Here is an 18,865-nt window from a genome sequence, read left to right on the forward strand (position 1 = left end):
AAACATATACTTTTATTCACAGAATAAAACCGTTGTTTTGTATCACTAATTGCACAGTAGGATTACAGCATACAATATTATTGTCACTGCTACATTTCTGTAATGAACCAGAAATTATTTCCACTGCTAATTAATTATCGTTGAGCTCAAAGGTCCTATTAATAAACGGTTAACGAATGTGTATTTATGACGACGATTTGTGAGACTGGTAAACTTATGATACGTACGATGGTCTTTACTTTCTACACGGTGCATTTCAAGGTCCTGCACCCATCCGTCGGTAAACTGTACCTGGGCTTGTTGCAGTGACCTGAAGTTACTAAACTTCATGAGTGTATGCACTCACACCAAGAAGCGTATAATTATAAATATGCATATAAATATGCTACGATGAGATAGCTGACTTCATCTAACTAGCAAATGTTGTCCAGGCTACGTTGGTGATGCAGTTTTTTTTAATGTGTATGATATTTTTGTCATGTGATTTTAAAGCCAGTCCTACAACCGCATCCAAGAATAACATGCAGCTTATCTCAGAACTGTCGGTGAAAATTATTCTTGGAGCTAGGTTTAATTGAGCTGCATTTTAAAGAGGTGCAATTTCACAATTTGTGTATATTTTCTAAGTTCACTATTTTGTCATGTGTTGAGAAAAACACAGATTTAAAAATTACATGGTCTAATATTTACATTTAGCATAAAACTGCAACATGCTTTTTTTCGTTTTTTTTTAAGACTCGAAATGACTTGAAATTCAAAATTTCAGACTTGTGACTTTACTTGGACTTTTACACCAGTGACTTGAGACTCGACTCTGACTTGCCTGACATTACTTGAGACTTGAGAATAAAGACTTGAGACTTACTTGAGACTTGCAAAACAATGACTTGGTCCCACCTCTGATATTAGATGGCCTTAAAGGAACATCAGTTTGATGATACAGAGCCAACTGAGCATTCATGTTACAGGAAACATTTATTTGAATTCTGTAATTAAATATCTCTGTTCTTAGTATTGGCAAGTACCCTAATGTAAGTTTGATTGAAAAAAGAAGAAGGTATTTCTGGATCCCTACAGTTTTAGAAACATGATTGTTTACTGGTACCAATTTCACACCCATGCCAAAAACTGGCATCAGAAGGCTTTCAACATAAAATTAGCTTAGCGTGAAGACTGGAAGGTAAAATATAATTATTTAAAAAAATAACCCCAGTAATGACCCTAAACACCTCCACACATCCTGTGTTGAATTTTTGCTCATTGTTAGCTAAACAGAGCAGAAATGGCTATCCTGATCCTTTAAGGAATCTGGCCGAATATCTTGCTAGCATTCTAGCAAGATTACAGTCTTTGCTATAAAATGCAACATAACCCACTACAATTTAATTAAAAAAAAATTCTAGAGATAATGTAGTAACTAGCTTCAAATGTGTTTGTAGAGGCATCTTTGAACTTTAATTAGGGGCAGGCAATTAGCTTTCCTTCTCTGGTAGTTTTTATGCTAAGCTAGGCTCCAACTCTGTAATTAATAAAACATTTTTTCCAACCTCACTCTTGGAAACTGAAGAAAGTGTATTTCCTAAATTACTGGGACATTACTATTCTTCCCATAATTCCCCTGAAAAATTTGGGTGTGTTTAAAAAAAAAAACAAAACAGTTTGAATCCTTTTCATCAAAGTTTTAGCTCAGATTTCACAGTAATGTCAGTTCGACTGCTGGCTGTGAAATACCAATCAGATTCTGTCAGGAACAGCCGCCCCGGTCTTCTTTGTTTAAATTAAATCACATGAATGTCTCAAAGTTAATGCTGTTAAGGTTGATTGATGCCTAAATACTATTTAATTATTAGAATGAGCTGATCATATAAACCTAATGAAGTGACAACATGCGTTTTCTCCTCCGTGTATATGAGGAATGTAATGAAGTTTGGAAGTGGCCCACATCAAGTAACAACACTCCTGACAAGCAGCCATCAATAATGTAGCATCTGTGAGCTGACAACATAGGAAACCCATCTGTCAGCAGAGAAGGAAAAAGAAATGGAGAAGCTGGTATATAAGCGGTACAACACAGGCGGCCACTTTCACTGTTCTAATGTGCAAAGAGCTCTTTTCCTGACAGCAGTATTGTCCTGAGCACTGAAGTTTAGAGGGGACTGTATGTACAGTTGTGTTTGATGTACACACAAGAAATAAAAACAAGCCTTATTATCCAGGATTCAACAGCTTTTATTTCAAATGACTCACTTGTAAAACAGGCATCAGAAAAAAAAGGAGAAAAGAAAGTAAAAGATCTCAAAAAGATAAAACCATATTTTTAGAGTCATTAAACAAAGATGATCACAGAAAATTTCCTGCATATTTACAGTTTTAATGCATAAAACACATCTTTTTCCCTGTACTAGGCACCAGAAAATGTAAACACACTGGAAATAAACCTGGATGACATTAAGTTATTAAGAATATGTTGTTATAAACGTTCTCCCACAGAGTGCTACAGTTATTGCATGGCAGAGGGACCCTGTACAGACATGAATCTCTGCATCGGCGCTCGGCAGTGTGATCTGAAGAACTGAAGAGTAATGATGATGTAATGATGAACCCATCAAGGATTTTCATACAGGTCCACTTTAATCTACCACTGTTCAGTCCCATTCCCGCTGCCAATCTAGCCCTCTGATTGGTCATCCAGGTTTATTTGCTGCAGACTAACTGTGCTTTTCTTGTACTACACACAACAAAACATCACACAGCGAATGGCGGAACATACGGTTACAGCATCATACATGGAAGGACAAGCATTCTGGGTGTCACACTGGTCCAGAATTTCAAATAAAAAGACAGATTTCCAACTCAGTAGTTGGGACCAAACTGCCAGTTCTTCTATATTTACCACTCAACAAAAATCTGAGACGCAGAATCACAATCAACCACTGATACAGTACCTGCTCTGCTATTTAAAGTTTAGTTAAGACATACTGTTGTGATCCCAGGATTCCAGTGGTGATTTAATTTCCCTCAAGGCGCATGGGAGAGGGTGCACACTTCAACAACAAGGAATATTTTAACTGGGTTGGAGCCCAGTCTGCACTAAACCTAACGCGTTTGGTTTTAAAACACTTCAAAACATCACAGCGAGGCCACCAAAGGCACCCAGGGGACTGCGGGACCGCCCAGCAATTACTGAGACTTAAAGGGAATGTTTGACATTTGAAGGTTTGTGTTGTTTTTTTTAATGCAGCCATCAATTTGAGTAACATGGACAAGTTTACCTTCGGTTGACAAAGTATACTGGATAATGAGATGTGTCTCTACACACGTATGTGTGTTTGTGTGTATAAATACATATAACGATAAAAGACATGTCAAACAAAGCATCGGCTTTGTTAAGCATTAGCTCTTTTAAATAACTACGCTGACTGTGCTAATGGCTTCTGTTTGTTAAAGAGATGTATGTTCATGGTACTCAAGATGAAAGAGTGCAGTTATTGCAGTCTGTCCCTGTCATGTCGCTAGATAACTAAGCAGATGAGTCGGTGACCAGTTCCAGAAAATTCTTTTAGCTAGCACCTGTAGGTTAAGAATTGCCCTAGCGCTATGTAGCAACTAGCTGAACGGAAAGATTTTAAACAGTTTTAAAAAGTCAAAAATAAAAATAAAAACTGAAAACTACACATTGACTACACACATTGATGTTTGTCTGACATATAAGCGGATATGTAATAAGGATAAGCTAAGGGTCGAGTAACTCTGGCACCTTAATTGTGAATCAATTGCCGAGCAGCTAACAACATACAATAACGCAAAGTCTAGAAATCAGGAAACCTGTGATAATATATTTACATTTACAGTGTGAACTGTTTGAATTGCGATACATTGGAGATTTTGTTTAACTTTAGAGAGACTTCAGTTTGTTTGTTTTGGTTGTTGTTTTTGGATCATTTTGAACAGTACCAGATTAGCATATCTACATATCGTCTGCTAAATTAAGCTAACTGCATCTAACTGCTAGCTTCAAGTTTTACAGCAAACAAAGTTTTTTCTTCTTCTTTTTTCAAGAAAATATGTACTTATATATTTAGACCTGTGGATGTGTGGGGAAAACAGTAGTTTTAGATTATATGTCAGCAAGCCCAAGCATAACACATTTTATTTCTCTAACTTTAAAATATTATAATTATATAATACTTTATAAAAAAGTATTACTATCAAAACAAAAACCATAAAATAGAAAAGAAAATGGAACAATTTAGGCTATTTAATTGTTTATTTAAAAAAAAAGTCTACCATAAACACAGAGATTTATTATATACCTTGGGCAAGTGGTTTCCCCACAACTGAAAACCACTGGTGTAAGTCATCAGTACACTGTCTGCTGTGGGAATAAGCTGAACCCGCAGAGACTGAAACAAGACAGCTTGACTTCACACGTTTCAAAGGGAAAATGGTTGAACTGTTTGATCATTAGTGCAAAAATAAAAGTAACACCTACTGTATTAGCAGGTCAGCGAGACCTCATTTTTTTTAGCAGAGGCTAAAAAACCTTCGACCAAAGTTTTTCTGAGCTGAAGCATTGACCTCTCTCCCCTGAAAAAACCCAGGAGATTCACTTTTTTTTTTTCACATAAATACAGTACTGCTTGGACGATTATCTGCTACGAGGCTGTGCTTGCCCTAAAGGAGCAGGAAGGGAAGGAAGAGGGACCATCACAATATACAGTGCAGAGAGAAGGGAGAGGACAGGTAGCATAGACCAACCACAAGACAGCCATATCTACTGCAGATACTGAGAGACTAACTATCCAGTTTGGTAATGATATCATCTTAGTATTACAGACACTTGGAGTCTTTGCTCCAGCAGCTTTGTTACATCTCTTTTGTTTTCTTTGTCTTTTTCCGACAACAACAAAAAGGAAACCAGAAAAGAAAAGGAAGTCAACTATAGACGCAACATAGCGGTTGCCGGGTTTTTTTCGTTTTGTTTTTTACTGCTCCAATCCATTGTGATGTCATCTTGGCCCTCTAAAGGAACTGCGGTGAAGGTGTGTTGGGGCACACGGACTGTCCTTGCTGTATATAATCAGAGCTGAAGGTACATGGATTGGTTGGAAAATATGGGTGTTTTCTTGCCATGTCGCTGCCCTCCACTCCCCACCCCACCACCACATCCTCTGGACCCCATCCTCGTCACTTCCACAGCTGAGTGCTGAGGGTCTGGCCTGAAGCCGGGGATGGAGCTGCGGGCCAACCGGCCCCAGGGGTGCCTGATTGGCTGGAAGCAGCTGGCGCAGGCCCTCCACCACTCAGAGCCATGCCTGACATCTGCTGGGTCATCTGAGATAGAAAACAGAGGAGAAAAGTTACTGTTTGAGTTCATCAGAGCAAACACAGAGTTATTCTGTCATTTCAGAGCCTGGAGGTGAGTGTTGGGGTTTCTCCATCCTTTAACTCCACTTCCTGGCTTATTTCCAACCCTCTTTAACATCCCCTCTGTTCATAAATGCTCCCTGCCCTCTCTCCTCTCTTTTCACAATCCCTCACCCTCTTCCACATCCCTAACTCACTCCCCTTCTTCCCTCCATTCGGTCTTATCTATTATGAATGTGCTTTGGTGCAGTGCTGCTCACTTATCTGGTCATCAGAGAGCTGAGAGCGTGTGTGTAGGTACTGTGTGTGTGTGTAGTAATGCATGTGTGTCAGCTAACCAAGCACTTATCAGCTCACCGTTCCATCTTCTGCACAAAATGCGCGTGCGCACACACACACACACACACACACACACACAGACACACACACACACACACACTTTCATGCACTGTACAGCTGCGTTAGTGCGGACTACTGACTTCCATACACTGGGGTGAGGGCACTTTGGTCATCACATTTTAGGCAGAACTTCAAAGGTAGGGTTCAGACTTTCAGTCAGCTTCATGTTTGGACTTTGTTAGGGGTACTAAGAAAGGAGTGAATGTAATAGGTTAATAAAAGACAACTATATAAAACCAACAAACCCAAAGCATCTCAGAGGCAATTTATGTTCGCTGAATAATCTCAGTTGTAAAATGTAACCTCATACACCAGGGTTCAGAGAGCATAAGAAGATTCAGATATAACACTTTAACACCTCTTAATACCACTGGGGTTGGACACTATGGACATGCTTTATTTTTCGTTTTTTATATAATATCATATGATATGATGGTGTGATGACTGTCCATATGTTCAACACCTTTTCTCTAAGTTATTTTTCATCCTTACACATAACTTGGACATCTATGGTTTGATTTCTTTGCATGTGTGGATTGGATGGGTTGTTACAAACTGCTGAGAATTTCATGTCAATAATATATTTACTTAGAAAATTAGTGATGTGTTCAATACTTATTTTACCCCTGTATATATTCAGAAAAACACTTCTAATTATATGAGTTATGACTTCTGCTGCAACAATCAGATGTTTGGGTGAGAATTTGATGTAAAAACATGAACACATCTGTGTTTACTACCAACCACAGATTACTTGAGTATTGTTGCTGGCCCACCCCTTTAGGACCACAACTTACTGACGGATGATTGCTTTTCAATCAACAAACTGTCTGGATTCCTCCATCAGCTGATGTGATCCAAACGCACAGTGGCTGGATGTATGGCTAAATAATGGATCCTGACCACCCTCTGCACGTATTCAACACACTGCTGGCCACTGTTTTCAAATTCAAATGTAAGAAGGACTTAATTTCATATTTTTGGATTTAGAATTTGATTAATTGAATTCCTTTTTCTTTGTTTCTATTTTTATTTTTATTTTTAACATTTTTAAGCACATCTGTTGGGATTATTTTTGCATATTTTTACATATTTATTTTTGGCCTTCAGGCTTCTTCTGGGCATATACTCTAGATAAGCTACTGTGGTGCCCTGCACTCCCAGCTTTAAACCCTAAGACACTTTTTTAAAAGGGTGAATCTATTCATGAGGCCAAAAACAGGCTGTAAACATTTCCATTTCATGGCTCAGCTTAGGCATTTTAACATGCGACTGAATGGGAACTGACTCAATTTGGAGCCTCGAGTGGCCATTACATGAACTGTAGTTTTTGGTAATTGCACATTTTATTTTTTCATTTTATTTAATTTCAGTTGCACCACATGAACTTTGTCTTTTGTATTATTACAGTTTATATATTTTGAATTAAATGTTAAGGACTGATAATGAGAACTTGTAATTATTCATGCTTTCCCATTTTTGTTAACCAATAAGTAGCTAGCAACAGTGGCATGGGAACAGACGAAGGCAAGAAGGGAACAGTTTGACATCAATAAAACGCTCAAAAACACGTTTAGAAAAACAGAGCGAAGCGATGAGAGGATTGCTGTGGGGGATGTGGCAGTCCTGAAGACATTAAGAGGGAGAACAGGTGTTGTTGCACCATCATGAAACATTTCTGTGCCAAAAACCCCTGAAAAAAAAGTCAATGTAAATCCCTACATGCTGCCAACCCATATGGAAAAGATATATACATAAATCTTATAAAGTTTGTATCTGTCTTGTGTGAAACTTGTATGAAAAGCATACAAGAGTGAAAACAGATATAAAATCCCTTGAAAAATTATATAAATGAAACTTGTATATTTTGGATACTTACTAAAACAATATATGAAAGTAATGAGAAAGTGGCCACTTTCATGAGTAAATCATATAAGCCTGATATGATTCACTATATGAAGTAAGCCACATCTTAAGCAAGTCTTTTATAAGTTTTTAATATTTCTTTTTCTTATGGGAATGCTGTGCAGAAAAACTGAAAAATCATGCAATGAGGATACAGTGAAGAAAATATTAACAGTGAACTGAGCTGATCTGAAATTCTATTTTTGTAACTTCTGTGTCACATTTAAAAATTCATTCAGATTTAGCCATTGAGATCTAGGCTGAATAAAGCCAACCTGAATCGCTTCATGACTCATCTGCCAGGCCCTGAAAACTCATTCACATGAAAGCTGGTGAATGCTGCAAGTTCTCTTGAATCCTTTCTGGACGAGACAAAAGAATGAATGTCTTTGTGGACTGAGCTGTTCTTTTTAGACATCCACTGTATTTCATGACTGCCTGCTCTGAACATTGGACAGAAATATACATTGGGGATTTCACTGATACAATCTGAAGCACCAGTGAAGTAAGACATTATGCAACTGTAGTAAATACATCCTTTTAGGTTGTGACCACAGAAAGTATTCAATAGACGAACTTCAGGCTCTGTAAAGACGCGTCTTTTCCTGGTAATGGTTCACGGGGGTATGATTTCTGTGTAAAACGTAATATTTCCTCTTTCGATTTAGAAAACCAGATTGCTCTAATAAATAACTAATATAAAGAAAGAAAGATGCATTTAAGAGACCATGGGAAGAAAAGATTAATGTAGACACAGTGATGCAGTTACGGCAAAAGCACAAGTGTATCTAAACACATAAAGGGGGATTGCTGCTGGTGTCTGTTTCACATCTTTCCCTGGACAGACAATTTTTCACGTCCAATTTAATTTTGTTCTATCAGATGAACTGTTACTATGCTTCCACATTATAGACTGCAATCACCTGCACCAGTTAAGTACGAGTTTAATAATCTAAGAGCATTTCTGTCAGGGATGTGATTAGAAGTCACCGAAACTCTCTGAATGTTGGACTAATCTTGGAAGCACTTACGTCACCAAAAGGAAATCCTACAGCAGATGCTCCTTCAGTAACATTAGCTCTATGAATGGCCATGAAGTGGGCCACTGCAACATTAGTGAAGGATTCTACAATATACAGGCATGTGAAAAATACAGTTTTGAAACACTTTAGGCAAAACCACATCAACTGCCAAGGAAGGTGGTGGAGGGGTAATGATTTGAGTCACGGGACTTGGGAACCTCGCAGCGATTGAGTTGTATACCAAAGTATTCTAGAGTCAAAATGTGAGGCCCAAATTGGGTCATGCATCAGGTGAAAGATCCCCAAACAGCAGCAAATCTACACCAGAATCACTGAAAAAGTATAGACTGAAGGTGTTGCAGTGGCCCAGTCAAAGTCCAGACCCTCGCCTGATTAAAATGCTGTGGCTGGACCTTAAAGAGCTGTGACCTGTGATGCATGTGAATGCATGTTGTGGACAACATCAACAGAACAATGTGTTGCACCCATACAGTTTATGCAACAAAGCTTTGTTAGCCTCACCCTCCTGAGACCCAGCACATTCACTATGTCCTCTGCAGTGGGAAAATCTGAAAGATACTTTTTTCCTTGGTTCTCAGGAGGTTAGATAGTGAGTCTTAACTTTTCACCTTCTTGTCCAAATAAGGTTGATTGCAGCTCCAAGAAAGACACTATCATTGAGGCTTCAAATTGGGAAGCCAAGAAACCAGTGCATGGCATCATGGTGGCTATGACCATCTGTTATATACAGTCTATGGTATTATTATGTAATTTCATTCCAAATTGGCTGGAAAACAGTTATAACCAATGATCAAGTCACACAAATCATCAAATTTCATTCTGCATTCTAAGTAGTATTAAAAGATCCTAAATCAAAGGTTATATACTAAGTAAAGTACTGTTCTGGGCAGAATTAGGAACAAAGGAATAAAGGCATGTGACAGAATAAAAGAAAAAAAACCCTCATATTATTATACAGTAACCCTGGTTATAAAAAAGATTGAATAGCTGATTAAAGCTGCACCTCTTGGGCTTTTACTACATTGGTGAGGTTATTACTGCACCGAGCTCCACACAGAATTGGGGAACAGATCTAAGTGTGAATCTATATATTCACAGCAACTGGAGTGGGCAAAAAGCTAAATGTTAATCATCATTCTGACTGCACTTTAATACAGAGATTTATATTTCTTCCTGTTACCTGGCCCATATTCCACTGTCCTTGCTGCATGCTGTACATGTTCTGTCCTTGGTTGGCAGGCATCGCACCCTGCTGCATGCTCATGTAGCCCCCATTTGGCAGTGCCATCCCAGACACCATGGCCCCAGACCCCATCATGGTGGTGGTGGGTGGGATACTTCCAGCCACTGCTGTGGCGTAGCCCTGCGGAGTGAACTGCATCTGAGGCTGGCCCATGTACACACTGCCTGCAATACAAGACAACAGAATATGCCTTCAAACTTTGCCTTCAAATTCAAATATAAGAATCTTCAGGAAGTCAAACATCCCAAATTACAATCAATAAAACAAACAAACGTACTAGCACTCTCAACATCTTTACAGGATGAAACAGTAAAAACATAAAAACAAACGGGGAATGCACAAAGAACAGTGAGGTGAAGAGCTGCAGGTGATATCCTTTGACTGGGATTTCATTGAAGAGTGACATCTCTAACAGGTCACCAAAGAGTGCTGCATTCAGTGTGTGGCAAGAAGACGGATGATAATAGGGAAAGGCAGATTCTTGACATTTTTATTAAAAATGATGACCTGATGAACCTTCTCAGAGCCAAAGAGCCACTAGCTGCTCTTGTATTGCCCAAATGCCATCAGCAATGCACTGGGTCACCGTGAAAAAGTGATAAAAAGCTCTGGTGCAACTTGAGGCAGATGAGATGTGTAGTTTGAGGACCTTGGAATTTTGTCTGTTTTTTGAAGACAATGTTGTTAAATTGGCTTTGTGAGACAATGACCTTCAGTTGGTACTAAGGAGGTTTTCAGCAGTGGTTGAAATAGCTGTAATGTCAGCATTTCATAGTCTAAAGATACAGTGTCTTTCCTAAAAATGAATTGCTTCCTGTAGGCTGGCACTAAGTTGCCAGGCTTTTACTGCAGCCACCTTCAGTGGTTTTTCTGTGGGTCTCTCTGCCTTCGGTAACTGAAAGTATGCTCTTATGGACTGACATCAGATGACTGCATTGTATTAACGAATATACACTTTCTTTCCTTGAAAAATTGTAGAGTTGCTATAGCAATATGTTTTGGGTCATTTTCAGTGAAGTGGTTGGCTTTGTCACCTCACTGCAAGGTACTTGCAGTATATAGAATAAAGTCCTGTATGCCTGTATGGTGGGAAATCACACAAACTGGTTACTGTGCAAGTACAAAAACAATTTCCATTTGTGCTATGAAGCTGTATCCAATCAGTTTTGAAGCATTTGGCTCAATCTGAGTTCATGAGTTCATCCTTCTACTTCTGTCGTTTACATCATTAATAAATAGAACCTTGGTTCTACCATGTTCGGCAGATGAGTTTCCTCCCTACTGTGGCTGGACTCTTTCTCAGGGCTGGACTCTCTCTTTCTCAAAACTGGGGACCGAAAGTTATGTTCCAACTATAGGTTGATCACATTCTTTAATCTCCCTGGGAAAGTCTATGCCAGAGTACTGGAATGGAGAATCCTTCCATTACTTGAACTTCAGATCCAGGAGGAATAATGCGGTACGGGTCTACATGTGTTTTGTTTACTTCAAAGGCTTCAATTGGGGGGTTCTTTGGGAAAATGGGGTATTTGGTCCATTGTAAATGGCAATTTGGTACCTGTGCAACCACAGCAAGAGCCTAGTCTAAATTGCCAGCATTTAATGTGGCTCATTTACAGTGGGTGTTTGATTCTGCCAAGGCTGCCTTTAATCACCGATTCTGTTCATAGTTTTTATGAACAGAATATCTAGGTGTAGCCAGGTGTTGGAGCGTCTACACTTTGGTGGCTTCAACATTTCATCTTTGCTTTTTAAAGATGATGTTCTATTTTGTTGCCTTCATTAGGTTGTGTTCCGTTCCTCGCACTGGAATGGTTTGCAGCCAGGTGTGAAGAAACTGGAAAGAGAATCACCTTGATTCTCTGCCAGAAAACAGGGAATTGCACACTACAGGTTTTGAGTTGCTGCCCCAATTGGAGTAGTTTAAGTATCTCAGGATCTTGCACTACCAAGTAGATCTTGTAGTTGGTCAGGGAAGAGTGGAGTGGGAGATTGACAGACAGATTGAACCAATGTCTGATGCATGATAGGGTGAGTAGCTTGGTCATTCAAAAGTAGAGCTGCTGGTGATCCACAGTGATTATGTCTCCTAGGTGAGATGTTTTGGGCATGTCCTACGAAGAGGAGACCCCCAGGCCTCACCGGAGATTTGGCTGGTGTTGGAATTTTCATGTGTATCAAATGGACTTTTGGCTGAAACAATCCTTGGATACAAGATATGACATCCACAGTTAGCTCATTTAAACCAGGTGATGAGGCTCAAGTTTCCTGTGCGACTTCCACTGAATGTTTTCCAGGAAAAGAGATCCTGACCTCTTACCAGTTACATAGTTCACCCGGTATGGGAACACTTCATAATAGAGCTGGGCGATATGAGATTTTTTCATATCACGATATGTTTTTTTCATTTCAGTCGATAACGATATCTATCACGATATAAGCCAAATAACTATATTTGTAAGATTTAAATGTGCCGTTGCTCACAAGTAAAATGTGAAATAATCAGCAGCTTGTTTTTATTTAAATATTTATTTCCCATAATAAGTTCAACATAATAAGGAACATGAGACTTTTTCAGATAAATAAAGGCAAATATTGCAAACTACACAAAAGGCAGCCACTAAAGCGTTTAAGTTTCAAAATAGAACAAACGAAACAGACTAAATTGTCAATTCCACTTAGAAACAAAATATTAATTCTAAAAATAAATCTTAGTTTGTTTTACAGAAGAACAGACAAAACTGACTAACTTTTGTCAATATCAAATAAACTGAGAACTAAAAGGAAATTCTCAATCTCTCCTTGTTGTATAGCTTAGCTTTTCAAACAGTTTTAACAGTTACTTTAGTCTGACAAAAGCCGAATGACGAATTAGCGCTTCCAGTCAGAGACTGAGGCTACGTCCACACGTACACGGGTATTTTTGAAAACGGAGATTTTCCGTTTTCGTTTTAAAAAATAATCCCGTCCACACATAAAGGCAGAAATGAAGGAAAACGCTGCTATGAACATGCCAAAGCAGCAGGTGGCGCTAGATTCCTAACCGTGCAGAAATATTGGCCAATCAGAAGTCTAGAAGCCTCGGTGGGAAAACGTAAACAAAGCTGGGGCATAGAAGCAGAACCGAGTCGTATGTGTGGAGGGACAGTAACTGTGTGTATATGTAAGCATTTAAACACTGCAGAGAGTACAATTAACAGTATTGTAGAAGTTAATTTCACCGAAACAATAACGTGGCGCAGTGTGACGCATGCACCGGTTTATTGTATTTCCAGACTTGCTTTCGGCATAATTTACAGTGCACGCTACTCTGTTTTTTGTCAGACTTGAAATAGCCGAAATACCTTCACACTACGGACCTTCTTTGGCTCTTCTGTTCGACAATCTCTCCGGCATTGGAACCATCATCTGTTTTCTCTTCGGTCACGCTCGGTTGATTTTTCTAGTCGACACACTCATTTCCTCCATTACGCGCTGGCTCCATTACCCGCTGGCTGCTTCCCAAACAAACACACGTGCGGCTTGGCACTTGTGCTGTACGTAACAAGTCACGCGACGTGACGCTGCGGCTGTGATTGGTTCGGCTCTGCGCTACTTAATTTGGATTGGCTGACCTTTTTTTTTTTTTTTTTTTTTTTGAGGACAAGAGCGGCGAGGTCTATCGCGATAGCTTAATTTCTCTATCGAGTAAAAGTTATATCGCGATACATATCGTTATCGTTCTATCGCCCAGCTCTACTTCATAACCTCACAAGAAGAAACAGAACAGGTTGTTGGGAAGAAGGACATCTGCAGAGTTAGCTTGATACCATCAGGCAGGCAAAAACAAACTATTTTTGCCTGCTTCCCTGCTTTGCTCTGTGCATGTACAAAATGAGAGACTGTCCTCTCATATTATAATATATCCTCTTTAGCACAAGTCATAATGCCCCACAGGTTTTAGTCTTTAGCTGTTATAAAGCCAAAAAAATCAGTACAGATCCATGGACAAATAGCTAATCCACAGATCACTGACGAAGCAATGTTTTTTGGCCTTCTGTATATTCTGACATTCTGATCACCTCATTGTTGGCTGCACTTAGAGCCTTTCCATTGCAGCATGGATAAGTGCACACAGTCCCGCGCACACATACAGTGCATGCAGGATGAAAGTCTGATTTTTGAGCATTAGCCTGGCAAGGTTCTTTTGGCTTTGATCTCAATCTGCATTTATTTGGATTCAGAGAGGACAATACGCAGAAAGCCCTTCATTCCATTCCTAATCCTTGATACATCAGTGTAAACATGGAACACTATAATCAATGCATGTGCCTGCTGTAAAAATCTGCTGCCTGTTTTCTCCCACCAAGCAGAAAACATGCAGCACTAATGCTTTCCCACACAGGCTGATGGATGATGTATGTGTGAACATCCGCCTACCTATACATCCTCGCACAGGCGCTCATGCACACTCTCCTGACACTTCAGTCTTTACACATAATAACTGTGAGATGAAAGCGAACCTGCAGACACTTCGCTATTTTTACTGCTGCACTGGGACCCTAGTAAATGCAGTGTGAACTAGACGTCCCTGCTTTTCAGCACGCTGACCTTTCATCTTTACTCTCCTACGTTTTTATGATGCATCTTCCCTCTAACATGCATGTGTGTGTACAACATTGCCTAGGTGTGCATCTGTTTGTGTGTAAACACCTAGGTCTGAGTCTGCAGCCTTGTATTTATAACCTGCACGTCTTTGCCAGCTTACGAGACGCCGTGTATGTGTAATGTTTGTTTACGCGCTACATTCACAAGACATTTCTACTGCGAGGAACCTTTAAGTCCTTTTTGAACACATGTCCTTCAGCTTGCACATTAAAAAAATGAATTACATTAAGAACATCCTTGAGTGTCGGTTTAAGTTACAGGTTGAGCAGGCAGCTGTATTCAGCCAGGCTAAACGCAGCAGCCCCAGGCCTTCTGCTGCATGCTCTGGACTTCTTTACGTTTCCTTGGACATGTTTCACCTCTCATCCGAGAAGCTTCTTTAAAAGTGCATATTACTCCCACATTAGGTTCATTGGCTTCACTAGCTAATTCTAGTCTTGGAAAAAAAGCATGGGGTTCTCTTCACATACAAAGTTCTGAATCATTGCACCACTTGATATTTTAAAGATCTCATAGATCGTCCCACTTCAGCTGCACTTCAACTTCCTAAAGTTTCTAAAAGTAAAATGGGAGGCAGCGACATCAGCTGTCAGGCTTGGAACAGCTTCCAGTTTGGGTTCAGAGTCAAACACCATCCATTTTTAAAATTATTAATCAATCTTTAAGATTAAGTTTGATTAATTAAAACCATCCCCTAGTTTTCTGCTTCAATGAAAGGCTGCTGTGGGACTTCCCTTGATCCTATGATCCACTGAGTGTTTTCTTCTCCCATTTCCTCTTTTACATGCCACTAGTACATGTCAGTAACTTCTGTCTACTTTCTCCCGCAATCTGCGTCTAATCTTGTTTATTTTTTAAGCTCTTTGTTCGTCTGTTTCCCTCTTGTCTTCTAAATGTTCTGATGTTCGAGCCTCATTCAGGAGGTCTCTGTTTTAGCAATCAAATGAGAGAACTTCATTGATTGCTCTCTCTCTGACACTGTGATGCCTTTACCATATAGTGTTTTGAGATGACTGCTGTTGTGAAATGGGACTATATAAATATAATTGAATTGAATGTAAATTGAATTTCAGTCCTCTGATCCACGAGTCCAGTAATGCATATAAATCGTAACTGCCGAGGTTCTTTGTGTGGGGCTATTACTGTAGCAGTAATATTTTCTGCTGAGTGTGTAACTGGATCTCAGTGTGTCTGTGTGTAATCAGATTGCTCAAAATGCATTTAAAGGTTCCTTTACACATTTTCAGATCTGATTACATACAGACACATTAAGATACAGTTACACAACTCTCCAAATGCACTTGCCGGTACTTTTGCTACGATAACAGCTCCCACACCTCTTGCCTTAACAGTAACTATTTTCTGCAGTGGCAGCATGTAATCATTAAAAATGTAGGCTCCCATTCTGGGGGTGATTCTCCAAAGAGGTCACAAGGTTCATGTGAGTGTCCAGAGATAAGAACAAAGCTTAGAAAAGCGTAACGTACAGCAAGTTTTTGTGGAACGTGTATGGGTACCATAAATTGTTTTGTAGCTTCCAAAAAAATACTTCAAACATCCAGGATTACGAAATCTTGCATCTTTTGTTTAACCTGATCAAATCATGATCTTAATTATTAAATTATTGTACTGATGAAGTCAGTGTCAGGAGCTAAAAAAAGAAAAAGAAAAAGAAAAGATACTTTCTAGTTTCTGCAGAGTGAAGATACAAAAAAAGCTGCCGTTCCATTAAGAGTTATAGAATGTATCAAAAGGTTCTCAAGGTCCAAAAGCTCTTAATGCCATAAGTTTTCATTTTGTGTGCATCTGTAAAGGTGTCAGGCTATGAGCAAGTAAGAATTCTCTTGATTAATAGATCAGCTTTACCAGACAAACACACACATACACAATGTCAGCAGGGTGTGAGTGAGCTCTCAGCCTCTGACTGCTCTCCAAAGTCAGCCACAACTCCACTTGTTTATGTTGTTTTCCACCAGTCTCCTTTTTTCCATCTCTGAAATGTAGACCAAAAATAAACACAGCCTTTTGGCCAGGCTAAAATGTTCTCTTTGCACAAGCAGACACACTGCTGCCTTCATTTGCAGATTTCCAGCCACTTGCGGATCATTTTCCAAGCTATAAACGGATCATCAGCCTTTTAGTCCTCTTAAAACGTTGATATGATGAAGATGTTAGCAATAATTTGACACTTTATAGGTCAAACACAAAACAAAAGTGTAATTTATTTCGAGTTTTGAGGCGGCACAGTGGTGAAGAGGTGCAGACTGTCACCTCATAACAAGAAGGGTCCTCGTTCAATCCTCCCGGCCTTCTTGGGGAGTAGGTTTCAGCTCATGGCCACAGAAACAATGGTGCAATGCAATGCATGCAATTAAATGAAGTTAAATAGCATTTTTATTTATTTATTGTCATTGTCAAGAACAATGAAATTGCGTTTGGGGCTTCCATACAACCCCAAAAAAATAAGAAAATAATAAATACCCCTTAAAACCCAAGTGTACATATTTAACCCAGTGTGACTCCAATGCAATAAGACAATCCTTAGCAATAATGTTCGTAGAAATTCAGACAAAGACCTGAGAAACATGACAAAATACAACAATGCAACCCATTCAATATTATTGTACTGTGAGATATGATATCAGATATGATAGTTATTTATTTAAGAAAGAGGGGGGGGGGGGGGGGGGCAGGAGGGGGAAGAGAATAAAGATATGATGCACCAATGCAGACCAGTTAATTGCTATTAAGAAGTTGGATATGGTTATTGTCCGTGAGAGGGGGGCAGAGAGTAGCGAAAATAAAGTGAGGATTAGTTTTGTTCGGCGGCTCTTGAGAAGATTAAGAGGTCGAGAATCAATGCCAAGCTCACTGCTACACCATCTTTGTGGGTAACGTCCAACCCCATGTTTGAGTGCGGCGTGTAGTTGTAAACAGTTTAGCCAAGACCACTGAAGTTTTTACAGCTGTAATTTAGATTTGGAAGCAGGAAGACCCCCCAGCACTGAACAGAACTGAAAGCCAGAACCTTTATTGAGCCTTGATTTGAGGTGGGTTGCCAAGTGGCTGGCACATGTGCAGCCCTAGTGGGAGAATATCAGCGGAGTATTGAAGATCAGCTTTTCTGCCAGGATTGAGCTTTGTCTCCTGTCTGAACTAACACCATGCTCGATCTTTTGTGGAACGGCTAATATAAAACCGATAATAAATGTGATTTTTTTAAACAAATTTTTAAGCTTTTGTGTCGGTATAGTTCAGTTGACAAAAGACGCTCAAGCTCAGTAAACACATGAGCCTGACCCAAAAGAGAAAGTGGCATGAAATCACAACTCCTTAGCAACAAACTGTCAATCTTTATTTTTTCCCTCTACCAGTCTTAGAAACACCTCCTGCAAACTGTATCCTTTAAAAAGACCTACAAACTTGAGTGACTCTGCTTGAATTGAAAATGTGAGTTTGAGTCAATTGACCAAGCTGCTTTGACTTGATTAACAAAGGGTTAATAATAACTGCTGGCTGTATGAGAGCATGTGTGTTACCTTGTCCTGGAGCAGGCTGTTGCTGGCTTTGTGGCTGACTGCCCACTGAGCTGCTTGCGTACAGGGACAGGATCGAGTCTTTAGATAAAAGCTTCTTCTCCTCTGCTTTCGCTGTGGTAGTGGTGGAGGTAGAGGAGGAAGAAGAGGAGGAGGTGGAGGGGTCCACCTGTGGAGTTGTTATACTGGAACCAGACTGTCAGACAGAAAGACACAGGGCAAGGAGAGAAGCGTCATGAATATATAGACTTTCATCCAGACAGATTATTTCTCATACACTACAATCATGTAGTTGCTCTTGTCACCATACCCTAAAAATATACATGTAATGTAAATCTCACCTAATCAGCAGAAAGAACCAGACCAGAGAAACAAGGCAGAGGAGCTTAGATTTGTTTTCTCACCTATTCTGTCTTACCTATTTTAATCTTTAACGTACATGAGAATAAACATGGTCATAGTTTCAGATGATAATGCCAACGTTTGTGTTAGACCCCAGTCACACTGGCAGAAACACAACACCACCAACACCAACCAGCCAACTTGCCATTTACTCTCTGAGCTGTAGGGGAAGTGTTACGAGTGTGACACAAACAGCAAAGGGAGAATATTTGCCTTCATATTAAGAGCTGCACCTGCAGGAAGGCACAACTTTTAATTTGAAGGAGAACGTTTTTAGTTTTCCATCGTGGTTACTGCCGCTTGTGTGTTGGCAAGTCTTTGCA

The 18,865-nt window shown here is 39.6% G+C and overlaps 1 protein-coding gene across 4 annotated transcripts in view; it reads right to left on the reverse strand.

The window, feature by feature from the left end:
• Positions 1-32: 32 nt before the first annotated feature.
• smap1 (small ArfGAP 1) overlaps positions 33-18,865 on the reverse strand; it is a 169,952-nt gene continuing 151,119 nt past the window's right edge. For all 4 annotated transcript variants that reach the window (XM_082557643.1, XM_082557642.1, XM_082557644.1 and 1 more), the window contains 3 exons: positions 18,144-18,336; positions 9,895-10,121; positions 33-5,334 (listed from right to left, as the gene is read on the reverse strand). In XM_082557643.1, the coding sequence (XP_082413769.1) occupies positions 5,188-5,334; positions 9,895-10,121; positions 18,144-18,336 (567 nt within the window). In that variant the 3' untranslated portion in view covers positions 33-5,187. The remainder of the gene's footprint in view (positions 5,335-9,894; positions 10,122-18,143; positions 18,337-18,865) is intronic.

Source organism: Aulonocara stuartgranti (genome assembly GCF_965226115.1).
Source record: "Aulonocara stuartgranti genome assembly, chromosome: 13".
Classification (NCBI taxonomy): Eukaryota; Metazoa; Chordata; class Actinopteri; order Cichliformes; family Cichlidae; genus Aulonocara; species Aulonocara stuartgranti.